Source organism: Ischnura elegans, chromosome 2 (assembly GCF_921293095.1).
Source record: "Ischnura elegans chromosome 2, ioIscEleg1.1, whole genome shotgun sequence".
NCBI classification, from domain to species: domain Eukaryota; kingdom Metazoa; phylum Arthropoda; class Insecta; order Odonata; family Coenagrionidae; genus Ischnura; species Ischnura elegans.
In genome coordinates, this window is record NC_060247.1 from 16,767,391 (window position 1) to 16,789,866 (window position 22,476).

General features: G+C 38.3%; 1 protein-coding gene across 1 annotated transcript in view; it reads left to right on the forward strand.

Moving 5' to 3' along the window:
- The window catches only part of LOC124153443 (DNA-directed RNA polymerase II subunit RPB2), a 51,970-nt gene that overhangs the window by 7,439 nt on the left and 22,055 nt on the right, over positions 1-22,476 (forward strand). Inside the window, exons 4-10 of the mRNA XM_046526597.1 lie at positions 1,046-1,173; positions 8,707-8,865; positions 11,836-12,000; positions 12,547-12,743; positions 12,955-13,074; positions 16,178-16,364; positions 17,805-18,355. Of these exons, the coding sequence (XP_046382553.1) occupies positions 1,046-1,173; positions 8,707-8,865; positions 11,836-12,000; positions 12,547-12,743; positions 12,955-13,074; positions 16,178-16,364; positions 17,805-18,355 (1,507 nt within the window). The remainder of the gene's footprint in view (positions 1-1,045; positions 1,174-8,706; positions 8,866-11,835; positions 12,001-12,546; positions 12,744-12,954; positions 13,075-16,177; positions 16,365-17,804; positions 18,356-22,476) is intronic.

The window sequence follows — 22,476 nt, forward strand, 5'->3', positions numbered from 1 at the left end:
AATGCAAAACCCTACAAAATATTAATTTTCACATTACAACATTATCAACATACGATGTGTTATAATTTTGCTTATTAGCCTTGATAGACTTTGCCAAATTACAGCAAAACTTTTCTTAATTGACAATGTGTGTTAAAAGTATTTGTTTTGGATCATGCAGTTGCAAACCTTCCTTTTTAAGATCTCTCACATTTACTGAAACTCTCTGGTTTGTTCTTGTAAAGAGATGAATGAGTGAAGTGAGGATGATGATAATAATAATAATAATAATCTTTATTGGTCAATAGTATTCATTAGATACACAGACCTCGTCACAGATGAAATTCAATTGCACATATGTATAGAGTGTACAAGAAAAGATAGTCGCAGTTCATAGGCAGTGTACAATTAATAAAAATAATAAAAATAAATGAAATATAATAGAAAGTATATGAATATATTAGAATACAATATCACATGTGTTAAGAGTAAAATATTCTCTGACAGAATACAATGGCTGTGAGGCTAGCCATGAATGAATCACACTCTTGAATTTGGTCAAGCTAGCCATTCTGGCTGAGATAGGGAGATGGTTAAATAGCTTGATACCTAAATTATGTATGGAGAATTGGGTTTTGGTTAATCTGCACTGATTTTTATCTTAAGCAATTTTTGATGTGATGCACACCAATAACCTTATGTGTTGACTTATCTGTCTACAATATAGGTAAGTAGGTAGCCTCTTCTCATTCTCCAAGATTAACTATGCAACAATGAATATAAATTTTTTGGGCATTGGGCATGTGCTTAAAATAGTCCTTTTCAGAAGTAATAGCACAAACAATATGCAGTTCAAGTATTTTTGCTCGTGTGCTCAAGTGTTTGCAAACATTTTTCCCCGGTAGTACATGCATTTGGTTGTGCAGATGTAGCACAAACAACTCAAAGCAAATTTGAATGTGACATCATTTTTTTTAGCAGCAAAATTTTCACCAAACCATGTTTACCTGCCATTCTTGTAACTTTTCTGGGAGATGTTGCATAATGTTTATTGGTATTATTCCAGGAAAAATACCCATTATGCTGAGATCAACATATTGTTTACTCAATGGCCTGACTGATCGTGATCTGACTGAGTTGAATGAGTGTCCTCTTGATCCAGGAGGCTACTTCATCATTAACGGATCAGAGAAGGTAACTATGACATTTCTCATCTCATTCATTGCAATCTGTTGTTATTGATGGCTGAAAGTACTCTAGGAGGTACATCATATTAGGCTGCAGCAAAAAATCTAACCTATCACATCCACTGAAATGAGTAAAGGAAGAAGTGAACATTGGCACATTACGTCCAACACAGCCCAGTTGTTACAGTGGGCGACTCCGGAGTGTAGGAGCCTGGATCGAGACTCTTAGCAAGCAGTTTTTCCATCATATTTTTTTTTATCTTCATCAGAAGCCTGCGATTTACCATTTCTTTTATTATTTCCCCTGAAAATTGTTTCTTGTGTGGAATTTTCAGCTTTACATTGCGTAGTGGGTCGGGGTGGTCGATAGAAAACCCTTGATTCAAATAATAGTAAAAAAGGCGCCAGTTTATTTAAATAAAATACAGAATAAATTCGTGAAAAGCGATCTGACCGGGAGAGGGATAGGATGGGTATGAGGGAGGCGTTGGCAGTACTTGCGCGAGTAGTCGTCGATCTGGTGGAACTGGTGTCGCTTCGCTTCTCAGATGTCGCTCCTCGCCGTCCTCATACGAGGAGAAACGGGATAGGATGGGTATAAGGGAGGCGTTGGCAGTACTTGCGTGAGTAGTCGTCGATCTGGTGGAACTGGTGTCGCTTCGCTTCTCAGATGTCGCTCCTCGCCGTCCTCACACGAGGAGAAACGGGATAGGATGGGTATAAGGGAGGCGTTGGCAGCACTTGCGTGAGTAGTCGTCAATCTGGTGGAACTGGTGTCGCTTCGCTTCTCAGATGTCGCTCCTCGCCGTCCTCACACGAGGAGAAACGTCGGCAAAATCAGCCTGGGGGCAGGGTCGCAGGTCCCTTTTATAGAACTCCCCATCAGGTCAGCCACAGCACAGGCACTCGCCTGAGTAAAAAGCAGTTTAGGCGGAATGCACCTGCACTCCGCAGTCTTTTTCACGACTCTTCGTGAAGGCCATGAGTCATGGACAGCTCATTTACACATAAATTCCTCCTTCTCTATGTTCCATTAACTCTACAAGTGGATGCTTCGTTCTCTCCCCAATGTTCCACTTATGCCACTTTGATGCTCCAGTTGCTCTCCTTCCTCACTTGAGCAACTCTTTGATCACTCTCTGATGGGCACTTCATTGATACCCCCCTTTATGCTATATTTTTGCTAATGTAAGTGATAATGGGAGAATAATTACAAAATAAAACACTTTTGTGAGACAATGCTTGTATCACAAACTAAAAAGAAGAAAATAGTATTACAAAAGTATACAAATACAAAATAGCAAGAAAATAGTATTATTATTACAGTAGAACCCCGGATATACGACCCTCAGTTATACGATAACCTCATTTATACACGGAATTTTTTTGGTCCCGTGAATAAACCCATGTACAGCAGACTCTCGATTATTCGGCTGCAGTGTATCCGTGTTGCGGATTATCCGAACATGATTTTCACTCTTGTTTAATTTTATCTGCGATCTTAATAAAAGAAATAACATCGGACACACAATACCAGAATTACTGCATTTTATAGCTAGGATACACCGGGCTTATTATTTCCATTGGAATCCCATTTGTAAAAGGGAAGAGATCTCGTGCTATCTGCACTCGCAGGAGCTCTGTGTTCTTGTTTTCCAAGGCTCGCAGTGCACGACCTCACTCCGTGATGACGGATCCACGTCCCCCACCAGTGGCAACCTGGGCAACTTGTGAGAGACGCGACTACATGGCGTGGTGCCTGAAAGTGTGGTTTCTGACGTCATGCAGTGGTTTTGAAGGATTCGTGCAAACCAATTTTCTGTATCTGTGATCACGCTGCCACGGGTGTGTGGTTTTCAAAACCAGGCCTTACATGGAGCATTAATACTACGCGTACAATCATGTTATCGCCACTAAAAAGATAGCAGTCTGGCAAAGAAAGCTCTCAATCAGTTCGGGAAGCACTCTAAAATAACAGAATAAGTTCATAAATTATAATACAGTAAAACCTCTTTACATCGTAATGGAGGGGACCAAAATTTGGGCAATTTGATGTATGGAGGTTCACTATAGAGAGGTTTTAGTTATGGGCACCATTTTGTCATATCCTTCGGAAATGAAAGGCACTTCTGTCTTTTAAACGATTATATTCAAGTATTTAAACGTACACACATGTGATAGTGGACATACATTTACAATTTAATGATTACTCAAAGAAAAATGATCTTGTTCAAGAGGTCTTTTTTGAAAAGAAATTAGTTATTTGGGTTTGCTTAAACTTTTTATCAAACTCTTTTGAAATAATGTTTTCAATTCTATTAAATAAAATCATATTATGATTGCATTCCTCCATGCTTAATGAAAACCTTTCAATAACGTTCAATGCTTCCTCAACCTCTTTCTTGGTAGGAACTGTAATTGATTCCTCCCTGTCAATATCTTCCTCCACATCCATCTCTTCTGGTATCCTGAAATCTGGTCCTTCACCACTATCTTCCCACTCAGGTGGTGCACATGTGAATAGATCATTACCAACATTTACAAAGTCTTCAAATGTTGACTTTGTGTCTACTATTTTGTTCATTTGATTCCACTCTGTAGGATCCTTCTCAAATATTTCACTTTCCTCCTCTGTGCTACCACCCATAAACCCGGCTTTGATGAAGCATTTCTCAATAACTGCGGGTTCTTATTCTTTCCACAAAAGGCACAGCCTGTGCATGGCCTGAAGGATGTTCCAGGAGCACTTTTTAATGTCATTTTCATCATCCACTCTCCATAACAAATACATCACTAGCTGTTTTCGGTAATGCCTTTTGACCAAGGAAATAATTCCCTGATCCAAAGGTTGTAATTTATTGGTAGTGTTTGGAGGGAAGTACACTACTGTCACCGTCAAAATGATGTGCCGCTGTACTTTGCAAATTTATATCTGGACATCAGTGCATGCCATAATTATATGTAATACGTTATTTTACAGTAAATTTTATTCTCAATTCTTTTAAATTTTTCGTTTTATGAAAAATTCAAAAATGTAGACACGCCGGTGCAATAAATGACTCCGCGCACCATAAAATTAGCCGTTTTGTCAACTTCATGAGCTTTGTAACTCAACTTAAGGAAAACTACTACGTCTACAACATTCATCTTCTACAAAAAGTTGAAACCATTAATGTACATTAATAAAATGGCTTTTGCCCATTTTTATAACGCATATTTTGTTTCAAAAGAACGAAAATGTTTAAATACTATCTAGTCCTACAGTTTACCCCGAAAGAAAAAATAAAATTGATAGAAACACTTCTTAATTTATTTGAAAATTTTCTATGATCCATAATCTATAAAAATATTTATATTTGTAAATATCAATAACTTTTACTAATGTCGTGTTGCCAAACGGGGCCCCGCCAGGCCATTGCTGGTTACTAGGAAGTAAAGTTTAGTGCGCAAGACGTGGCAACGCAGCATTCGTTCGCTCCTGCGTATTTTTTTAATGCCCATACCTAATCTATACAACATAAAAATCATGTATTTTCGGATGATAGAAAAATTGCAAATAAAGTCAGACGTGTTTCTATTAGTTTTGTTTTTTCTTTCGGGGCAAACTGTAGGACTAGATAATGTTTAAACATTTTCGTTATTTTACAACAAAATATGCGTTTTAAAAATACGAAAAGGCCACTTTATTAATCTACATTAATGTTTGAAACTTTTTGTGGAAGATGAATGTTGTAGACGTAGCAGTTTTCCCTAGGCAGAGTTACAAAGTTCACGAAGTTGACATAACGGCTGATTTTACGGTGTGCGGAGTCATTTATTACACTCGCGTGTCTACACTTTTAAATTTTTCATAAAATAAAAAATCAATTAGAATTGAGAATAAAATTTCTTTTAAAGTGACATATTATTCATTAGTATAGCATTCACTGAAGTCCAGATATAAATTTGCTAAGTACAGCGGCACATCATTTTGACGCCGACAGTAGTTGTATATTTCTCAACACAATTCCTTCAGTTTTATGGGCTGTGCATTTGTCAAGAGTGAGGACAATTTTCCTATTGCTCATACCAATTTAGAGTCAATCATACACAACCACTCCCGGAATATAGATGCTGTCATCCATGAGTTTACAGAATTCCTGTATAAGCAAGGAAGTTTTTTTAATATTTTTGAAGCATCTTGGTTTTTTGAATTTGCCAATAACAAGAGGTTCCAATTTTTCGGATCCATCTGAATTTGTGCAAAGTAGAACAGTGAATCTTTCTTTACTCTTCTTACCACCATGGCATTGTTCACCTTGTATTCCTAGAGTTCTATCTGGTAGCAAGTTATAAAAAAATCCAGCCTCATCAGCATTAAAAATATCCGATTGTTTGTACCCGATTAAAATGTTTGGTAAAGTTTGTTTCCACTCTTCTACCACTACATCACTGACCCCTGCTTCTTCTCCACACACCTTCAAAGTTGCAAGAGTCCACCGGTTTTTAAATTTTTGCAGCCAACCATTGGAAGCCTGGAAATCATTAATTCCCATTTTCAATGCAATTTCCCTAGCCTTCTCCTGTACAATCGGTCCCGATATTGGTATGTTTCTGGCTCTGCCTTCCATTAACCAATCAAAAATGCCCTTGTCTTGATCCTCTTATTTCACTGCCCGACTTTTTTTATTTGTGCAGCCTCGACAAACAGTTTCCTCTGTTTTTTCTCGGTTCTTTAAAATAGATGAGAGGGTGGATGGTGGAATTCCAAAGGTCACTGCTACATCCTTCTTCTGCCTGCCCTTGTCGATGGCTCGGAAAATTGCCAATTTTGTGGTAATGTCAAGTAGCCGCCTTCTTTTATTTGTCGAATCCATCATCGGTCTATAATTCATAATGAATTTTCGTATGTATTCATATTTTTTGGAAAATAATAGAAAATACTCCTTATAATATCTTTAGAAAATTGATTCATAATTTTTATAACATATGACTTGTTAAAGATTATAAAAAATAAATAAACACTTACTTGACAACTGCGAAAATTAGACGATAAATTGAGCGTGCTTTTGAAAGTTTCTTCGAATTCCCTCTCTCCAAGCTACAATGCACGTAAATATCAGAAGAAAGACTCTTTAATAAAGGGCATACCAAAACGCTGGGTCTGCGAAACGATGTTCTTTACTGGCGAGAATGCTGGGCGAACTGCGACAGAATGTGGCGGCGACGGTAAAAAATTACATTGCCCTACCCCGTGTCAGCTACTAAGTTGTCTCCCACACCTTACATTGTCGCACGTGAAGTGATGTACAGAATTGCAGCAAATCAACGTCCCGGGCTCCCGACGGAAGAGTCAGATTTCGCGGCATGAATACGCAGGCCAGACATATGACTGTCGCTAAGCGCATTACATTGCAAACCATGATCGTTCGCGCAAGCATCGAAAAAATTACGAAGGTGGTAGTAAGAATGTGCTACACAGGGAAATATGGGAATAAAATAAATGAAAAACTGTATTTGTTTTATTTCAAGTCGCGGTAAATTCCTGAAATATTTTTATTTTAGAAGCGGAAGTAGCAATGCGGCCGAGTAATTCTTTCTCCATGGATGGGAGGGAAGGTAGTTGAAATATTTCCGCCGGCAAGGGATTATAGGCTGCGCTAGTCGCCTCTTTTATTTATCGAACATAGTATGTGAGCACTTCTAACAGAATATAATAAATAAAGCCATAAATAACGGAAAGCAAGCGCTATCTCATGATTTTTACCATGATTCGAAAGAAATGATGCGTTGTCTTAATTTACTGTCACTATTAAAATGATTAGAAGGATGCCTTTTTCTTATATACTGTTAGGTATGATCTCATATGGAACGACATGGCCCTAACTAATGGTTAACGGGAAAATTAAGTATGCTAAGGGTGTATAAGAAAAAAACGAGCGTGGAACATTTATCGCTGTAAATGTCATTCATGTAGGTAATCGCGGCTGCTTTAATGGTCTCTATTTGTCTCGGTACGATTTACGGAGGTTGTTAGGCCGTCTCGGGGGTGTCTCCTTAGTATGATAGGTGGAGGTTTTACGAGATAAAGAGGTTCACTACGTAGAGGTTTGCCAATAAATTTACATGTAAATCTGATGGGACGGTAGGGTTGGCACGAAGTATAGAGGTTTATGATGTAAAGAGGTTCACTACATAGAGGTTTTATTGTATATCAATTGTTTTACCTAAATTATGAACATTGCAAGACATTTAAGTGAAAGTTTGGGTTATCCGTGTTTTCCGATTATTCGTGCCGTCTCTCCCCATAACTATCGCAGATAATCGGGAGTGTACTGTAGTTAACCAGATGCAATGCTTCAAAACTCCAATGTCTTGTGATTTTAAATAGTAAAATAATTACATGATGCTGTAGGAAAATTGGCGGAGAATCATCAAATAGAATGCTTTTCAGTCTTACCTGTCTTCCACAGTGTTTTCACGTAATCAGGTGTGGAAATTATTAAATTTCTTGGCGATTGACGTGGAATCTAGTAAAGCTCAGAAATTCTTCTGTTTTAATCCAATCCCCAGAGAATCATCAAGCTAAGGGCACTCCGTAAACATCAGTTGCTGTGGTATTTTCTAAAAATGCAGACAATATTAGGATGATCTTGAGGAAATGTACCACTTGCAGGTTAACAGACAACATCCATCAAGGATAAGATGGTAGGAAAAATATTTGGATAAGGTGGAGAGGTTACTCCAGATTTTCCTTTGGGATGGGGACAGATTAGAGAAAAATTGGCTCTCATAGGTTGATCGCCTGCGGATGAAGTTTCAAATACTTGCCACCCCCAATTCTAGCGATAAATGTGTCTCTCAAAATAAAATCCAATGCAGAAAAGTAATATGAAACCAATTTAGAAGAAAACATGGAGCTCCATGAAGATCCTTTTTCGGAATCCCAGGAATATAACCTAATACTAAAGAGTACAAAGATTGGAGAGGAGCAAAAGATGGAGCTGTGTGGAATGGAGTTTTGACTTACCTTGTAGGTTTCTTATGATGGGAAACATCAGAGTTTACTATGACCTTCCCCGAGCCAAAACATCAAGTTTCCTTTATGCCTTCAACTCTTTAGGTCTTGGATGTAGATCCCTTCAAAGCTCAGTATGGAAAGATTAAGATTAAGGCCTCTGCTGCAGTTCTACTTCCTGCTTATTTTGTAAATATTAATGGAAAAAAGCTGATAATGCAAAATACTCAGTATTTTCTTATTAATTCATTTTAGAGGAGCACTTTACATGTTTTGTACCCAAGGGCACACTTCGTTGTTGGGAGTTTTTGTAAGTAGAGAGGTTCATTATACGAGGTTTTTTTTTTGCTTGTATTGTCCATTTGAAGGGTACACGATCAGGCCAATGACTTCAAATTTTGGAGGTTTCCTTAAAATTTTGCTGTATGTGGGTTCATTGTTCAGAGGTTTTGATATAATTTCATAATATAACTCTCCAAAGCTCGAGTACTTAGTACTGTTTGGCATTCTCACTCCTATGTATTTCTGTATTTTTATTTTCAGGTGCTGATTGCGCAGGAGAAAATGGCCACTAACACAGTATATGTTTTCAGCATGAAAGATGGAAAATTTGCATTCAAAGCTGAAATTAGGTCATGCTTGGAGCACTCCTCTCGACCAACTTCAACACTATGGGTAAACATGATGGCAAGAGGAGGTCAGGTGAGCTGAATTCCACATAAATATAATTGTACTTTCTTGAAAATTGTAAAAATGAAATAATAATGCTCAGAGATAGTTGTGCCCCAGTTAAAGCTTTATTATTAGTCATAAATGCATAAGTAGCCTAAGATCCACATCTTTATTTATATCACCCCATGGAGGTCTTCATGAAGAGGCACAAGCAGTTCATTTTTTTTTAAGTATCAAGGAAAAATAGGAATATTTGTTTAATTGGTCTATTGAATGAATTAAGTATTTCCAAAACTCCTTTCACCCTGCTGTAACTTCAGTAAAATTCCAGTTTACTGGCTTAAGTTCTGTCTACCACAAGTGCCATATGGTGCAACCTTTTTGGGGGACTCGGTCACTGTCAGGTCTTTACCAAAATGGCTGAGTTTTGGTGCCGTTAAAAATAATGAGTTTTTAGGAGATAAGTTTTAAAATTTTGAGAGTGAAAATTGTACTCACAGCTCATTTCTTCTTGAATGTTTTTTGTATTTGCTTTTTTTTATATGTACTAGTGCCACAATGAGATTTTTTTACAATTTCTTAGTAAACATTTTTTTCCACTGAATATGTAAGGGCCGTTAATTTTATTATAGGAAAGCTGTATTTCAGTGCAGCCTTGATAAAACGAGACACCACGGTGCTCAAATAACCTCTCCCTATAGTGAGTTGTGGCTTTACCGGAGGTGGAGCAAATAAGAGCCAATAAACTTATTGTCAATAATTATATAAGAACAGGATTGGTGCGGCAACGGAGGCATTACTGTCCGATAAACTTAAGCATAAATCCAGATGAAAGGCAATATTTTTGCTGCATTACTAAATTTCCATACCTTAATAACAAACTAACCGTTCAATTTATTAGTGCTCTACTAAATAATTTTCATGCAAAGCATTGCTTTGTCAACATTATCTCAATGCACAGCGGCCGACGAAGCCATTTTTCTATATATGTTGTGCATTTACGTTATCAATCTATTATTTTGATATTTTCCACTGGAAATTGAAACTATGGCTGATAAAACAGTATGGCAGTTATTTAATGCCTCAAATGCTGTCATTGATGTACGTTTACTGTTCCCGTACATTTCGCGGAAGTTATGTGAAATAACTTATCGCATTTATTTCTGCAGACAAAAATGATGGAAGATGGTAGAATGATCCTGCTTCAGTAGACCTTTTCTATCATCCAATGTAATATCTTCATTATATCTACTCTTAAAAGTCTACTAAACATTCTTAATGATGTAATTAAAATTGCCTGTATTTAAAAAAAGTTCCATTATGAGTGTTTCACCCGCAACGTCGTTGAAAGAATACATTGAGTGTATCCATTGCACTGCAATAAAAACGTTTTGAAATAAAATTGATAATGTAAGAAAAGATGTTTACTTGATATTATTTCACAAAAATATAACGTAGAGATTATGCTGATGTCACTCAAGTAAAACAAAAGCAAGCTGCGAGAAACTGCGACTAATATAACATGCATCGGTAAGATATGCAACAAAGAAATGAAAAAGCATACACTTCTGATGGACCCCAAGGCCAAAAAAACTTACTAGCATGAATTTATTGATTTGAAATTCTCACTAATGACTGCAAAACTTGAAAAAGAATGCAGAATTTTTTAAAGTAAATGAACTTAAAGTGCAAGCATCAGCTTTTCACACATGTCATTGCTAAAAGTTCTTTACCTGCAACTAGAACCATCATAGCAAGAAACACCCATACTGCAAAGGTTTTGTCGGGGAGTAGGTTGTAAAAGAGTTCCGTTTCTTCCGCGTTATATCCCGCTGGAATACTTCATAAGATATTCTGCAAGGACCGGATTCCTTTCTTCCATGGCTTCGGGTATACACCACAGGCATCACCAGCTTTTATGAAGGGAGATAACACTTTTGTGCTTTAAATTAGTATAACCAACCTTCCGAACACTTGCGGTTCTCGGTTCTCAATCTATCAATGAAAAACCTCGCTTTAGCCTTAAGCATAGCCCCTTTCTCAGTAGTTCCCGCAGATTGAAAGGGGGAAAACCACCCAAACAAAGCTCCGTCATGTTCTGCATTCCTCGGATGCTTTTGTTTTTTTTTTAATTGTGAAAAGAAAATAGGAAGATGAATTAACTACGCCACCGTATTGCTCCATCATTATCATTTTCTCGTTAAGAATGGTTTATCATTTTTGGCCATGGTGTCTACCTTCAAATACTCTCTATTCACGCAACTCACGGATGTGCGGGCATGCTGTCAACTGCTTTCTGCCACCTGCGGAACAAAAGAAGATCGAAAATTTGCGAATGTTAATGCCACAGTATTTTCACCGAAATTAACTACGTAATTAGCAAACGACAGTTTATGTCATGAATTTGAGACTAAGTTAACTTCATTTATAACAGATCTCTGGCAATTACAGGGATTAGGGACTCTCGGTGAAGGTTTTCTGGCGAAGGAAACTCTCTCAATGGCGAGTGCCAACACCAACAGGGCCTCGTAAAACCAGATTTTTTTTACATGCTAATCATAGACGGTGCTCTGGCTATCTCTTGTAATGGCGGGTGTCTTGCAATAGCCCGTACCCGCTTTAATGCGGTTCCACTGTATATATTTAGGTATAGCTTTAAATGTGGAAGCAGGAATTCTGGTTTATTAACCATAGGAGACTGAATTCTATTTTTCTTCTGTATCATTTGGCATGAAACTAGTTTTGATGTGTCAGTGTCATTTTCAGGACATACACTTGTCAGTCTTCTGTGATAATTTTACCATTTTTTGCCAAAAAAATGTGTGTTAATGCCTCTCCAGATTAATTTAAGCCCTTAGACTTAAAATGGTGTAATCACCTAGTTCAATATGTGTTAAAACAGGCTGCATACCTAAATACAATGCATGCTTAAAACAATGTGGTCCATTTTAAGGTACTCATTGTGTTAACTTTTCTCATCCTTTCAATTTTATTTTGCAGAGCATCAAGAAGTCTGCAATTGGGCAGAGAATCATTGCGATTTTGCCCTATATAAAACAGGAAATCCCTATTATGATTGTCTTTCGAGCCCTTGGTTTTGTAGCTGATCGTGATATTTTGGAACACATCATTTATGATTTCGATGATCCAGAGATGATGGAGATGGTAATATTTACTTCTTGTATTTCCTCTTTTAGAGCTAAAATTAATACATTAGAAGAGTAATAATCCTAAAAGTATGGAGCTACACATATTCCAGAGTTACAATATTTACCATGAATATATCAGTTCCCTGAATTCAGGCAACACTATAGCAATATTTTTTTTCTGTAAGTGTATTTGTGTTGGTGGAAATGATGCTTTTTTGTGTTTTCCCCAATTTGGGCAAATGAAATTATATTCCAATTAATGTCTCATGTGAAAAATATTACTTTATATTCCTCAATGACTCCCTCGAATTTGCACTTCCTTAGGCGGTCCGTTTTTAATTTCCAGTAGATGCTCCACTATCGGTGGTTGCTTGTTTAAATATCAGCATCAATAGTATCCGTAATCCCCAAGACAAATTTGCCAGCAAGGTTCATGAAATGTCAGGCATACATTGAACAGTATGTGGTGTTTCTCAAAAAAAGTTTATTTCTCTTGATTTTAATTTTTTGTTCCACCCGTAAATATTGTCCCACCTATTTCTTATAATGATATATTCTACAGGTGAAACCATCTTTGGATGAAGCTTTTGTCATTCAGGAACAGAATGTGGCTCTTAATTTTATTGGTGCAAGAGGTGCTCGACCAGGTGTTACTAAGGAGAAAAGAGTCAAGTATGCTCGAGAAATTTTGCAGAAAGAAATGCTGCCTCATGTTGGAGTTTCTGACTTCTGTGAAACCAAAAAAGCATACTTCTTGGGGTAAAGTTAACTTTCAATGATTGATCTTAAACTTTGTCTATCTAATTGAAGTATTAATGGCAGTTAGTGCAAACATTTTTATTTGTTGTTGAAATTTTTTCTTCTGAGATTTATTTAACTATAGCAAATTATTTAGTAACTTTGATTAATCGAAAAATGTCAACAGTAAGCTGAAGTAATTTATTAATGTCAATCTCAACTGTGTTTTCAGGTATATGGTGCATCGTCTACTCCTTGCTGCTCTTGGACGAAGAGAATTGGATGACAGAGATCACTATGGCAACAAACGTCTTGACTTAGCTGGTCCATTGCTTGCTTTTCTCTTTAGAGGGTAAGTTCCCTAAGTTTTCTATTAGGACTGCTCAGTCTTTGTAAATGAGGGAGAATGAGTAATTTGTTAAAGGACATTACAAAATCAATTTGAATGTTGTTGAAATATAACTTGTCCTGGTTTACTTTGGTCTTATTATATTTATGTTAGGGATGAGTCGATTCCAAATGTCGATTCTCGATTCCACCAATTCTCGGGCACGGAATCGGAATTGAGAATCGATCGCCTAAAGTCGATTCCGATTCCATCGATTCCAGGAAGATAAATGTTTTGAGCATAGACTATAAGTTTGGGGCATAAATGCTGCCACACACCTAAGCGGCCGCGGTGTCAGCCTTGCCCGCGCGGAGGATACGCCCCGCACGCGGGTGCTGCGACGAACATACCTAAGCGGCCTCGGAAACATTAAAATGTCGGCAAGAGCGACAAACCGACGAGCGAGTTTTTCTGTGAAAAAAGTTTCTTATAAATACGCGCTGAGAGCGGTTTTTTTATATAAGTAACTTTTTTAGACTAACACGCGCCTGCGTCAATAATAATAAAATTAGACACATTCGCCTTTGTATAGCCCAGTTTCATCAATGCAACCCTTGAGGAAGTTTATACTTGCTTGGCATAAGCCGCCGCGGCCTCTGGGCGGACTCGACAGGTTGCGTTCGGCCGCCACCGCGCACCCGCCAGGCTGCTCTGGTATGTATCGACGCCATGAACGCTACATTATTGTTTAGCCACCGCGGCCAAACGAGAATGTAGCCACCGCTGCTATTGTTATTTTTAGGGATGGTCGGATCGGATACCTCGGATCCAAATACCCGCGGATATTGCCCTTCATCGGATCCAAAGTCGCGGAAGACATCGGATCTGGATCGGAAATTTTAAATAATAGCTTCAGTGAATGTAACGCCCCATAAGAGTGGAAAGATTTCCGATTCTCTCTTCGAATGCGCCGTCGCATGCGATTCTTGTTCTTCTCATGAACTGTTTTGTTTGAAAGCTCTCGCAGAGGTTGCAAGTAGAATTTCAGCCGTGGCCAGGATTTTCAGCATTTCAAAAGTAACTATGTCGCAGATTTCAGAAAACCACCCTCGGCCGTCCATCAGCCCGTGCCTCTGTTGTTTTTTTTTCGCATCCGAAAACACACGGACCAAAAATCATTGTCTTCTAAGGAAAATATCAAATCACACGAAAACAATTGAAGCGTGTTTCATCCCTACCTCGTCTCACCAACTGACCTTTTTTGGCCTACCTGCTTCAATTCTCCGTTTCTAGACTACAAATGCTGGGAGAGTGACTTTCTGGGAAAGTGTTAAAATTAGTTTAAAACCCATTACATATTTAGTGCCCGGTTTTTTCAGCAATTTTCCCCCCTGGTTTTGGATCCCCCCCCCCCCCCCAATTGAAATTCCTGGCTACGCCACTGCTCCTTCCCCTCCACCTCTCCTTTACACGCTTTTGCTGCCCACTCCTTCCTCATGCTGAGCGGTTGAGCACCTCGTCGCACGTGACGTTATTACCGTTTTAAATACTTTTAATTGTGTTGCTGATTGCGCAGTTGCAATTTAATTTAACGATGCACCAATAAAAATGTCTTTCATTGTGTATAAACATTTCCATTAACAGGAGAACCAATGAATGCAGTGTGCGTGCACTATGGCGTAAATTATTGCGAGGATGTGCTAAATCCACCTCACCATACTGAAGCATTTTCGGATGAAACACAAGTCCGTATGCGATGAGAAAGTAAAATTCGGGGGAAACGCGTGTGAGGAAAATTTGAATTCAGTCGATAGCAGGGGGGTAGCCAGGTAGTAATTTTGTTAAGGGGGGGTCCAAAACCAGGGGGGGAAATTTTTAAACAACAGGGTACAAAGGAGAGGTTTTCTAACTAATTTTAACGCCCTTCATAATAGAAAAAACTTCATTTTTCAGAGATTCATTTTTTTTTTTCATTTTTGTAAATTCATGATTTTTTATATTTTGTTTCCTTTTATGAAGGAAAGTAATTGTGTTTTTATATTTTGGGGGGTCCTCTCGCTACGCTACTGGTCAGTGGTTCATCCTAAGATTTTTCCTATTTTCATTTCCAAACCCAAGCGTAACAGTTTAGGCCCTGAGTATGTAAAGATGTTTTTAAAAAACAACTTGAAAGCCCATAAAATAATTTTTAATTTATAAAAATATAAAAATGTGCATGAAAATCTAAAAAGCATTCCATTGATTGTATGTACCCACAATAAACTTGAATAATGACTTTGTTTAATGGCAGGAATTCGAAAATGCATTTGGAATCGAAAATATCCTATTCAAAAGATCTGGCTCCAAAAATCCTGGATCTGACCATCCCTAGTTATTTTATTCCATTCAATTCTTAAATTTTAATGACAGCAATACCACAGATAAATCAAAATCCCACCTGCTATAAGGAGTAAGAATCGATGGAATCGAGAATCGGGAATCGATTTGAAGGAATCGAAATTGGAATCGGAATCGAAAAAAAGTGGAATCGACTCATCCCTAATTTATGTTGCTATATTTTACCATATTTTTAAATAAATAAAAATATGGTAAAATATAGCCTAAACCACCAGTTCGTATACTGAGGACTTAATGTATACGGGAGGATATCAACCCCACAATTACGTCATGCCACATTCTTTTATTGATAAAAACAAATGAATGTTCTTGTGTTTATATATTTGCCCGTAATTTAATCATGTATATTATACACATAACTGAAGCTTTTCCACAGTATGACTATAAATACAGAATTGAAGAGACAAGAAATTTTGGCAAAGAATTTTTTTTTGCAATGATTCCTAAAAGAAACGTTCTTTGAAACAAAACGAAACTTTGTTATTACAAACATCCAGTTTTTCTGTCCTGTGAACTTTGTAATAATGAGTCTAATGTACATTAGACCTGTAAATGTTTAATTGCATTTTTTGTTTTTACTATTGGTTACTTAACCCCTTATGGAGGGGTAATTCAAGGACAGCTCCAGATGGACTATCAAGTTTGATTGAATTCTGGGACCCATATTTTGGACAGTCTCATTGTTAGACTTCTTTTACCAATTGTTAATTTCTATGCTTATTTTTTACAGTCTCTTCAAAAACCTTATGAAAGAAGTGAGAATGTATGCTCAAAAATTCATTGATCGAGGAAAAGATTTTAATTTGGAATTGGCCATTAAAACAAAAATAATTACTGATGGACTAAGGTATTCTCTTGCTACTGGAAACTGGGGAGATCAAAAGAAGGCTCATCAAGCAAGAGCTGGTGTATCTCAGGTATAGCTCAGTCAATGGTGTATCTGTAATAATTCGGTGGCCTTTGTAGTATATTTGGATGTGTGTGTTGCAGAGTTCACTGATGTTTAGTTCTGTATTCATTTTTGTAGCTTTAAAAAATGATAACAGATTATATATATGCCTGGAAGTCCCTTTCGTCTGTAGTTGCTCAGAAGGGTCATTTCCTGTGACCTAATTGGTGTTGCAATGCCTAAATGTGATAGATGGATTGGAAAATTAGTTTTTGACTAAATATACTTTCAAAGTGAGCAGCTCATTGTTAGCTGCATGTGTAAATTTGTGGAAGTCACCTCCAAGAGGGAAATTCCTGATGTCATGATAGATCTGAAAATTAGACTTAGTAGCAAAAGAGGGGTGTATATCTCCTTGGTTATTGGGCATTAGAAGCAAGTGATGTGCATGCCCCTTTCTTGGAATGGATTTAGTCCTTTACTTGATACATGAGAAATGAGTATCTATTGAAGTCTTTATATTCTCTAGTTCTAATGGTATATAACAGTATTGGTAATTGGGCCTATTGCATTTTTACCTTTTAGATTGAATATAGGTTGTTTCACCTGTTATCTAGAACATCTTTCATGCACCCACATTTTATAAACTAATGAATAGTTACATGCATACTATGTGTGTAATATTAATGAATAAATTATAATTTATATTATTATTTATTCATTGTTTTTAATTTCTGAACTATTAGTGTGAGTGTGACAGTTTCATTTGTTTCTTGGAAGTAGAAAATTTATAGCATTTTGCTCTTTCTCTGAAAATTACCTCATGAAGTGGACTGAATTTTATGCTTTTAGTATTAAAAAAACAAATTGAACAATTGTCATTGTTAATAAAGAACTTGGAAAAATGTTAAGTTCACTCTTTTAATTGACTGGTGCCATAATGTAATGTATGCAATAGTCCTCATTCACCTTGGACAGAAATGCACGCTGTTCAATATTTTTTACCTTGTGATTAATGTTGGTGCACAAAGGTTAAGAAAAGACTTCGCTGTTTCACAAAATAAAATATATTTGCGACCGGTTTCGATACAGCGTATCATCATCTGGCAATTACAAGTATCAGTACATAGAATTTATACCCTTGAAGGCATTAGAGGGGCGGTAGAGTGGAAGTGGAGAAAGGGGGGAACTTCGGAGTACCCATTATTGGATGATTATACTCCGAAGTTCCCCCCTTTCTCCACCTCCACTCTACCGCCCCTCTAATGCCTTCAAGGGTATAAATTCTATGTACTGATACTTGTAATTGCCAGATGATGATACGCTGTATCGAAACCGGTCGCAAATATATTTTATTTTGTGAAACAGCGAAGTCTTTTCTTAACCTTTGTGCATCATGAAGGAGTTTCACCATGTTACGCCAACCACCATCGTATTCATTAATGTTGGTGTTTTTTCATTTATTTAGGTGTTAAATAGGCTTACTTTTGCATCCACTTTATCCCACTTGAGGCGTGTCAACTCTCCAATTGGACGAGATGGTAAACTGGCAAAGCCTCGTCAGCTGCACAACACTTTGTGGGGCATGATATGTCCTGCTGAGACACCCGAAGGTGCTGCTGTAGGTCTTGTGAAGAACCTTGCTCTCATGGCATACATTTCTGTTGGATCTCAGCCATCACCCATTCTTGAGTTCTTGGAGGAGTGGAGTATGGAAAACCTCGAAGAAATTGCCCCCTCTGCAATTGACGATGCTACTAAAATATTTGTGAATGGGTGCTGGGTGGGTATTCATCGGGACCCAGAACAGCTCATGGCAACACTAAGGAAATTGCGTCGTCAGATGGACATCATTGTGTCAGAAGTGTCAATGATAAGAGACATTCGAGATCGAGAGATTCGTATCTATACTGATGCCGGCCGTATTTGTCGGCCTCTGCTGATTGTTGAGAATGGAACTCTTTTGCTGAAGAAAAGGCACATTGAGATGTTAAAGGAAAGAGAATACAACAATTATGGGTAAGTAGCAGTGGTTCAACCATGTGAGGTGGCTAAGGTGCATGTCTTGTGATTATTATGACGTACATATGTTATTCAGCGACATTGCATGGACAATTTTGTACTTTATGCTAATTATTATTTTCATGAATGTCCTCTAATTATGCATTCGTGCTGTCAAAATTTTATGTTTAATACTTAGATTCATGTTGAAATTATGAATTTTCCCTCTTAAAAGCAGATTCAATTTTGAGGCTTCAGTTTTGGGAAAAAATTTAAAATGTGCATTGGAAATTAGTCCCCCCTTCACTTTTACTTATATATTTTTGGAAAAAAGGGGGGACTATATTCAGGTAAATACGGTAATTGCTAAATTTCAGAATGGAACATGTATATCTTTAATGTCACCACAGGACTATGGCATGGAAGTCATTGGGCTGATTCAAATGTTTTTACGATTACGTGGTGCAAAATATCAAAGGACTGTTATAAGCATGGTCTTATGTAAATTTGTGGTTTGAAGTACTACTGGAATAGGAATAGATTTTTCTCCTTGTGGAATACTCACTTTTGATTCGGATTCTTGGCATAGAATCGAAGAATGGAGGAAAGGAAGAGTCGAGGAATCAAGTCGACCCATTATGCATGTTTAATCCTTTCTACCATGTAAACAAGTGCAAGAGACGCACCCCTATGTTGAGCATCGAAGCTAAAGAAAAAAAATTTTTGTGGCATTTTTTTTGACCGTATAACACGGTGTTGCAGATGTTTGCCTGGACTTTTGACTAGTATCAAAATTTCTTCTTTCAAAACTAAAAATTGGCGTGGCATTTTTCAGCTAAATTAACACCATATGTATGGCGCTCGGAGATAAGTAGGTACAGTGCAACCTCGATATAACGACACCCCACGGTGCACTAATAAACACTCGCTATAGCGAATTGTCGCTTTACCGGAGGTGGAGCAAATAATAGCCAATATACCTGTTGCGAACAGATACATAGGAACAGGAGTGGTGCGGCGACAGATAAACATTATCTGATAAACGTAAGCATAAATCCAGACGAAAGGCGATGTTTTTCTGCATCACTAAATTTCCTTACTCAAATAACGACTAACTATTCAAACAATTTATAAGCGCCGCACTGAATAAAAATCATGCAAAGCATTGTTTCGTCAATCATTATATTTATCGAACGACAGTTTACCACATAAATTTGAGACTGAGCACTCCATTAACTTCATTTCTAACAGATCGCTAGCAATTACAGAGGTTAAGGAGTCTTGATGAAAGTCTTCCGGCGGTGAAACCCTCGCTATAGCGATAGCCAACACCGAAAGGGTCTCGTAAAAACGAATTTTTTTAACACTCTTATTATAGGGTCAATTGACGGTGCATCGGCTATCTTTCGTAATAACGGGGGTGTCGCTATAGCCCGTACTCGCTTTAACGAGGTTCCACTGTATTCACTTATAGTCTTAAACTTATGATGCTTACTAGCATCATAAGTTTAAGACTATACTCAACCGTGAAAACCTTAAAACCGTGAATTAGCCGTGAATTTCCTCTACCGTGAAAAAACCGGGAAATAGCCGTGAATTTCGTCTTAAAACCTTAAAAATATCTCAATCTTGATAATAATACCTTCCCAGAAATTTTCATCTTCGTTCGTAGCTAGCGCACTTCTATTCATTGTGGCGAGCATCGTCGCATGCGGTCGTATGGGTCAGAAAAGCGTGGGAACGAATGTTGCCTGAAGAAAAAAACATCTTTCCCCAGCGCAGGCCTTTTCTCTCCCCCTCCTGAAATATGACACCACTTCTCATCAGCTTGTTTACTTTCCTCAAATGGCTTGGTTTCCCCTCCCTCGGTCACTGCTTAGTCCCCCTTCCACCCAATTAGCCTTCCCACTGGCTGCAGCGACCACTTTCGAAACTAAATCTAGATGGCCTTTGTGTCGAAAAATTTGAACGTTTATTCAACACCCTCAATCCTATGACTGGAAGACCGCTAGCCTTGACAACCTGCCATGCGCTGTGGACACTACGCTCCCTGCGTTTGAACCGGGTGATAGCGAGCTTTCGGCGTGACGTTACTAATTCTCGCGCATTGCGGCCCTGAAAACGAGAGAAGATTTCCGCTTATGGCAACACAGCATTACACGATTGTCGCATGCGTCGACTGGGACTGGGAGTTTTACGTCGCAACCGGAAAGTTTGTGTGGAGTTATTTACTGTCGGTGGTGATCCAGTTCCTCCGCTTTGTGCTATCTAAGGTAATGCTGTTTGTTTGTGTCGTTAAAGCCTCAATGCCGTCGCGATTTAAACTGCTACATAGTCTCACGAATACAAGGATCAAGAACTTTGCTATTTCCTTGATCCTTGTATTCGTGATATTATGGATTTCCACCAAGTTACGCCCTCTACGATTAATTATGCTACATAGTCGTTCCATTTTTCCCAGAGCAACGGTAAGAAGGGAACATGATTTGTCTCTGATTAGAGAGATCGATTCAGTTTTGGTTTCAGAGTATTACAATAGCAGAGAAAAGAAGTCATTACACTGCCGCTTTCAAAAGAAAGTTATACGGTGGAACCTCGATCTATCGTTCCCGCATTGATCGTTCGCCGTTTCTGGTCCCAAATAAAGTTCCTTATAGACAATTTAATTTCTTCCCGCATCTATCGTTCCCCGAAGTATCGTTTCTCGCATTGATCGTTTGAAGATCGCGGTTCCGACGCCGAATTTTCCCGCATCCATCGTTTGACGAAAATGAGACGAAATAAATACAATGTGTCATTTATGGCTAATAACGACAAGCACGTAGTTGGAATCCTCTCCAAGAGATGGAACTACCATTGGGAGAAGCTCAGTGCCGTGGGAAAGTAACATTAGCGCATTTCCCAAGAACCTTTATCCCCCTCCATTCACCATTCGCCTCCCCCCTTCTGACGCTTTCCTCTTCTTCAAAATAAAAACAGATCCCAGCTCGCGCAGGGATCTTATTACGAAGACCTTAGCTTCGAAAAAAATATCGAGTTACACGAGAACAATAGAAACGTGTTTCGCGCTCCCCCCTCTTCTCACCAACTGACCTATTTCAGCCTAACTGCTTCGAAGTTCCCAGTTTATGGAGGTCAACTGCTGCATGAATCACCTATTAGCCCAAAAGGTATCTAACAATGATATTCAGTAATTGCTATTATGCTTTTATTAGATTGAAATGTTAGTAATTTGCACGTTAAAAAAAACGAGACCACACATGACGTATTTTAAGCAAGGAAATAGATGGAAAAATACGATGGTGATTTTTGGCGAAACGCGATATCCTCGTAGCTGAGCTTACGGCAGTTAATTCGGCATTTTGTTCCGAAAACATGATACCAGGTTGTTATCAGTTATCAATTTACGAGCTATACTACTACTAGTAGTCTCACTTGTCAGAGTTACTGACGAAGGGATATCTTCTCAGGATTTTTGTTTCTCCCTACTAACAATCCGAATTCATCTGATCATCTTGCGCTACGCTAATTAGAAAAGAATGGGCATCTTTAGGGTAAAAAATTTCATGGCGCAGTCCTATGGTCACGCTTCGCCCTCTGCAGTGTGCTCTGCGTACCCCCATACGCGATAGCATCAGTTCCGAACTTCACCTCGTACGAGTGGTTCCCTACTTTCCGGGGTGGCTGGACTTCGAACCACCGAGTGTTTTCCATGTAGGTTTCATAAAGTCATTTTCACTAGTTTAATTTTAGTCGTCTTCCGACCGTGGCCCCTCCGAAGAAACTATTGAGAACTTTAAGAGATGGACTGAAAATAATTGAACATGAAGAAAAGAATCCGGGCTAGATGCGCGTGAATATTGCAGAGCGCCTTGGGTTGTCCGCTAGCACATGACGGTAGGGGTGGGGGTAGAGTGAGCTACCTGGAGAAAACAAGTAGAGATATGAAGGCGAAGATCCAGGTGGGCGTGCCGCTGACGATTAACGCAACATTGTTCACGCTTTACACACTACCTCAATTGTATTAAAAATATATTCATTAGACAGGAACAATTCAAGTAATTGACTATTTTTGGCCTTCGTGATCCATCTCACAACCAGTCACTGCACCGGCGAATGCGGTTGTTTTAGGCACAACA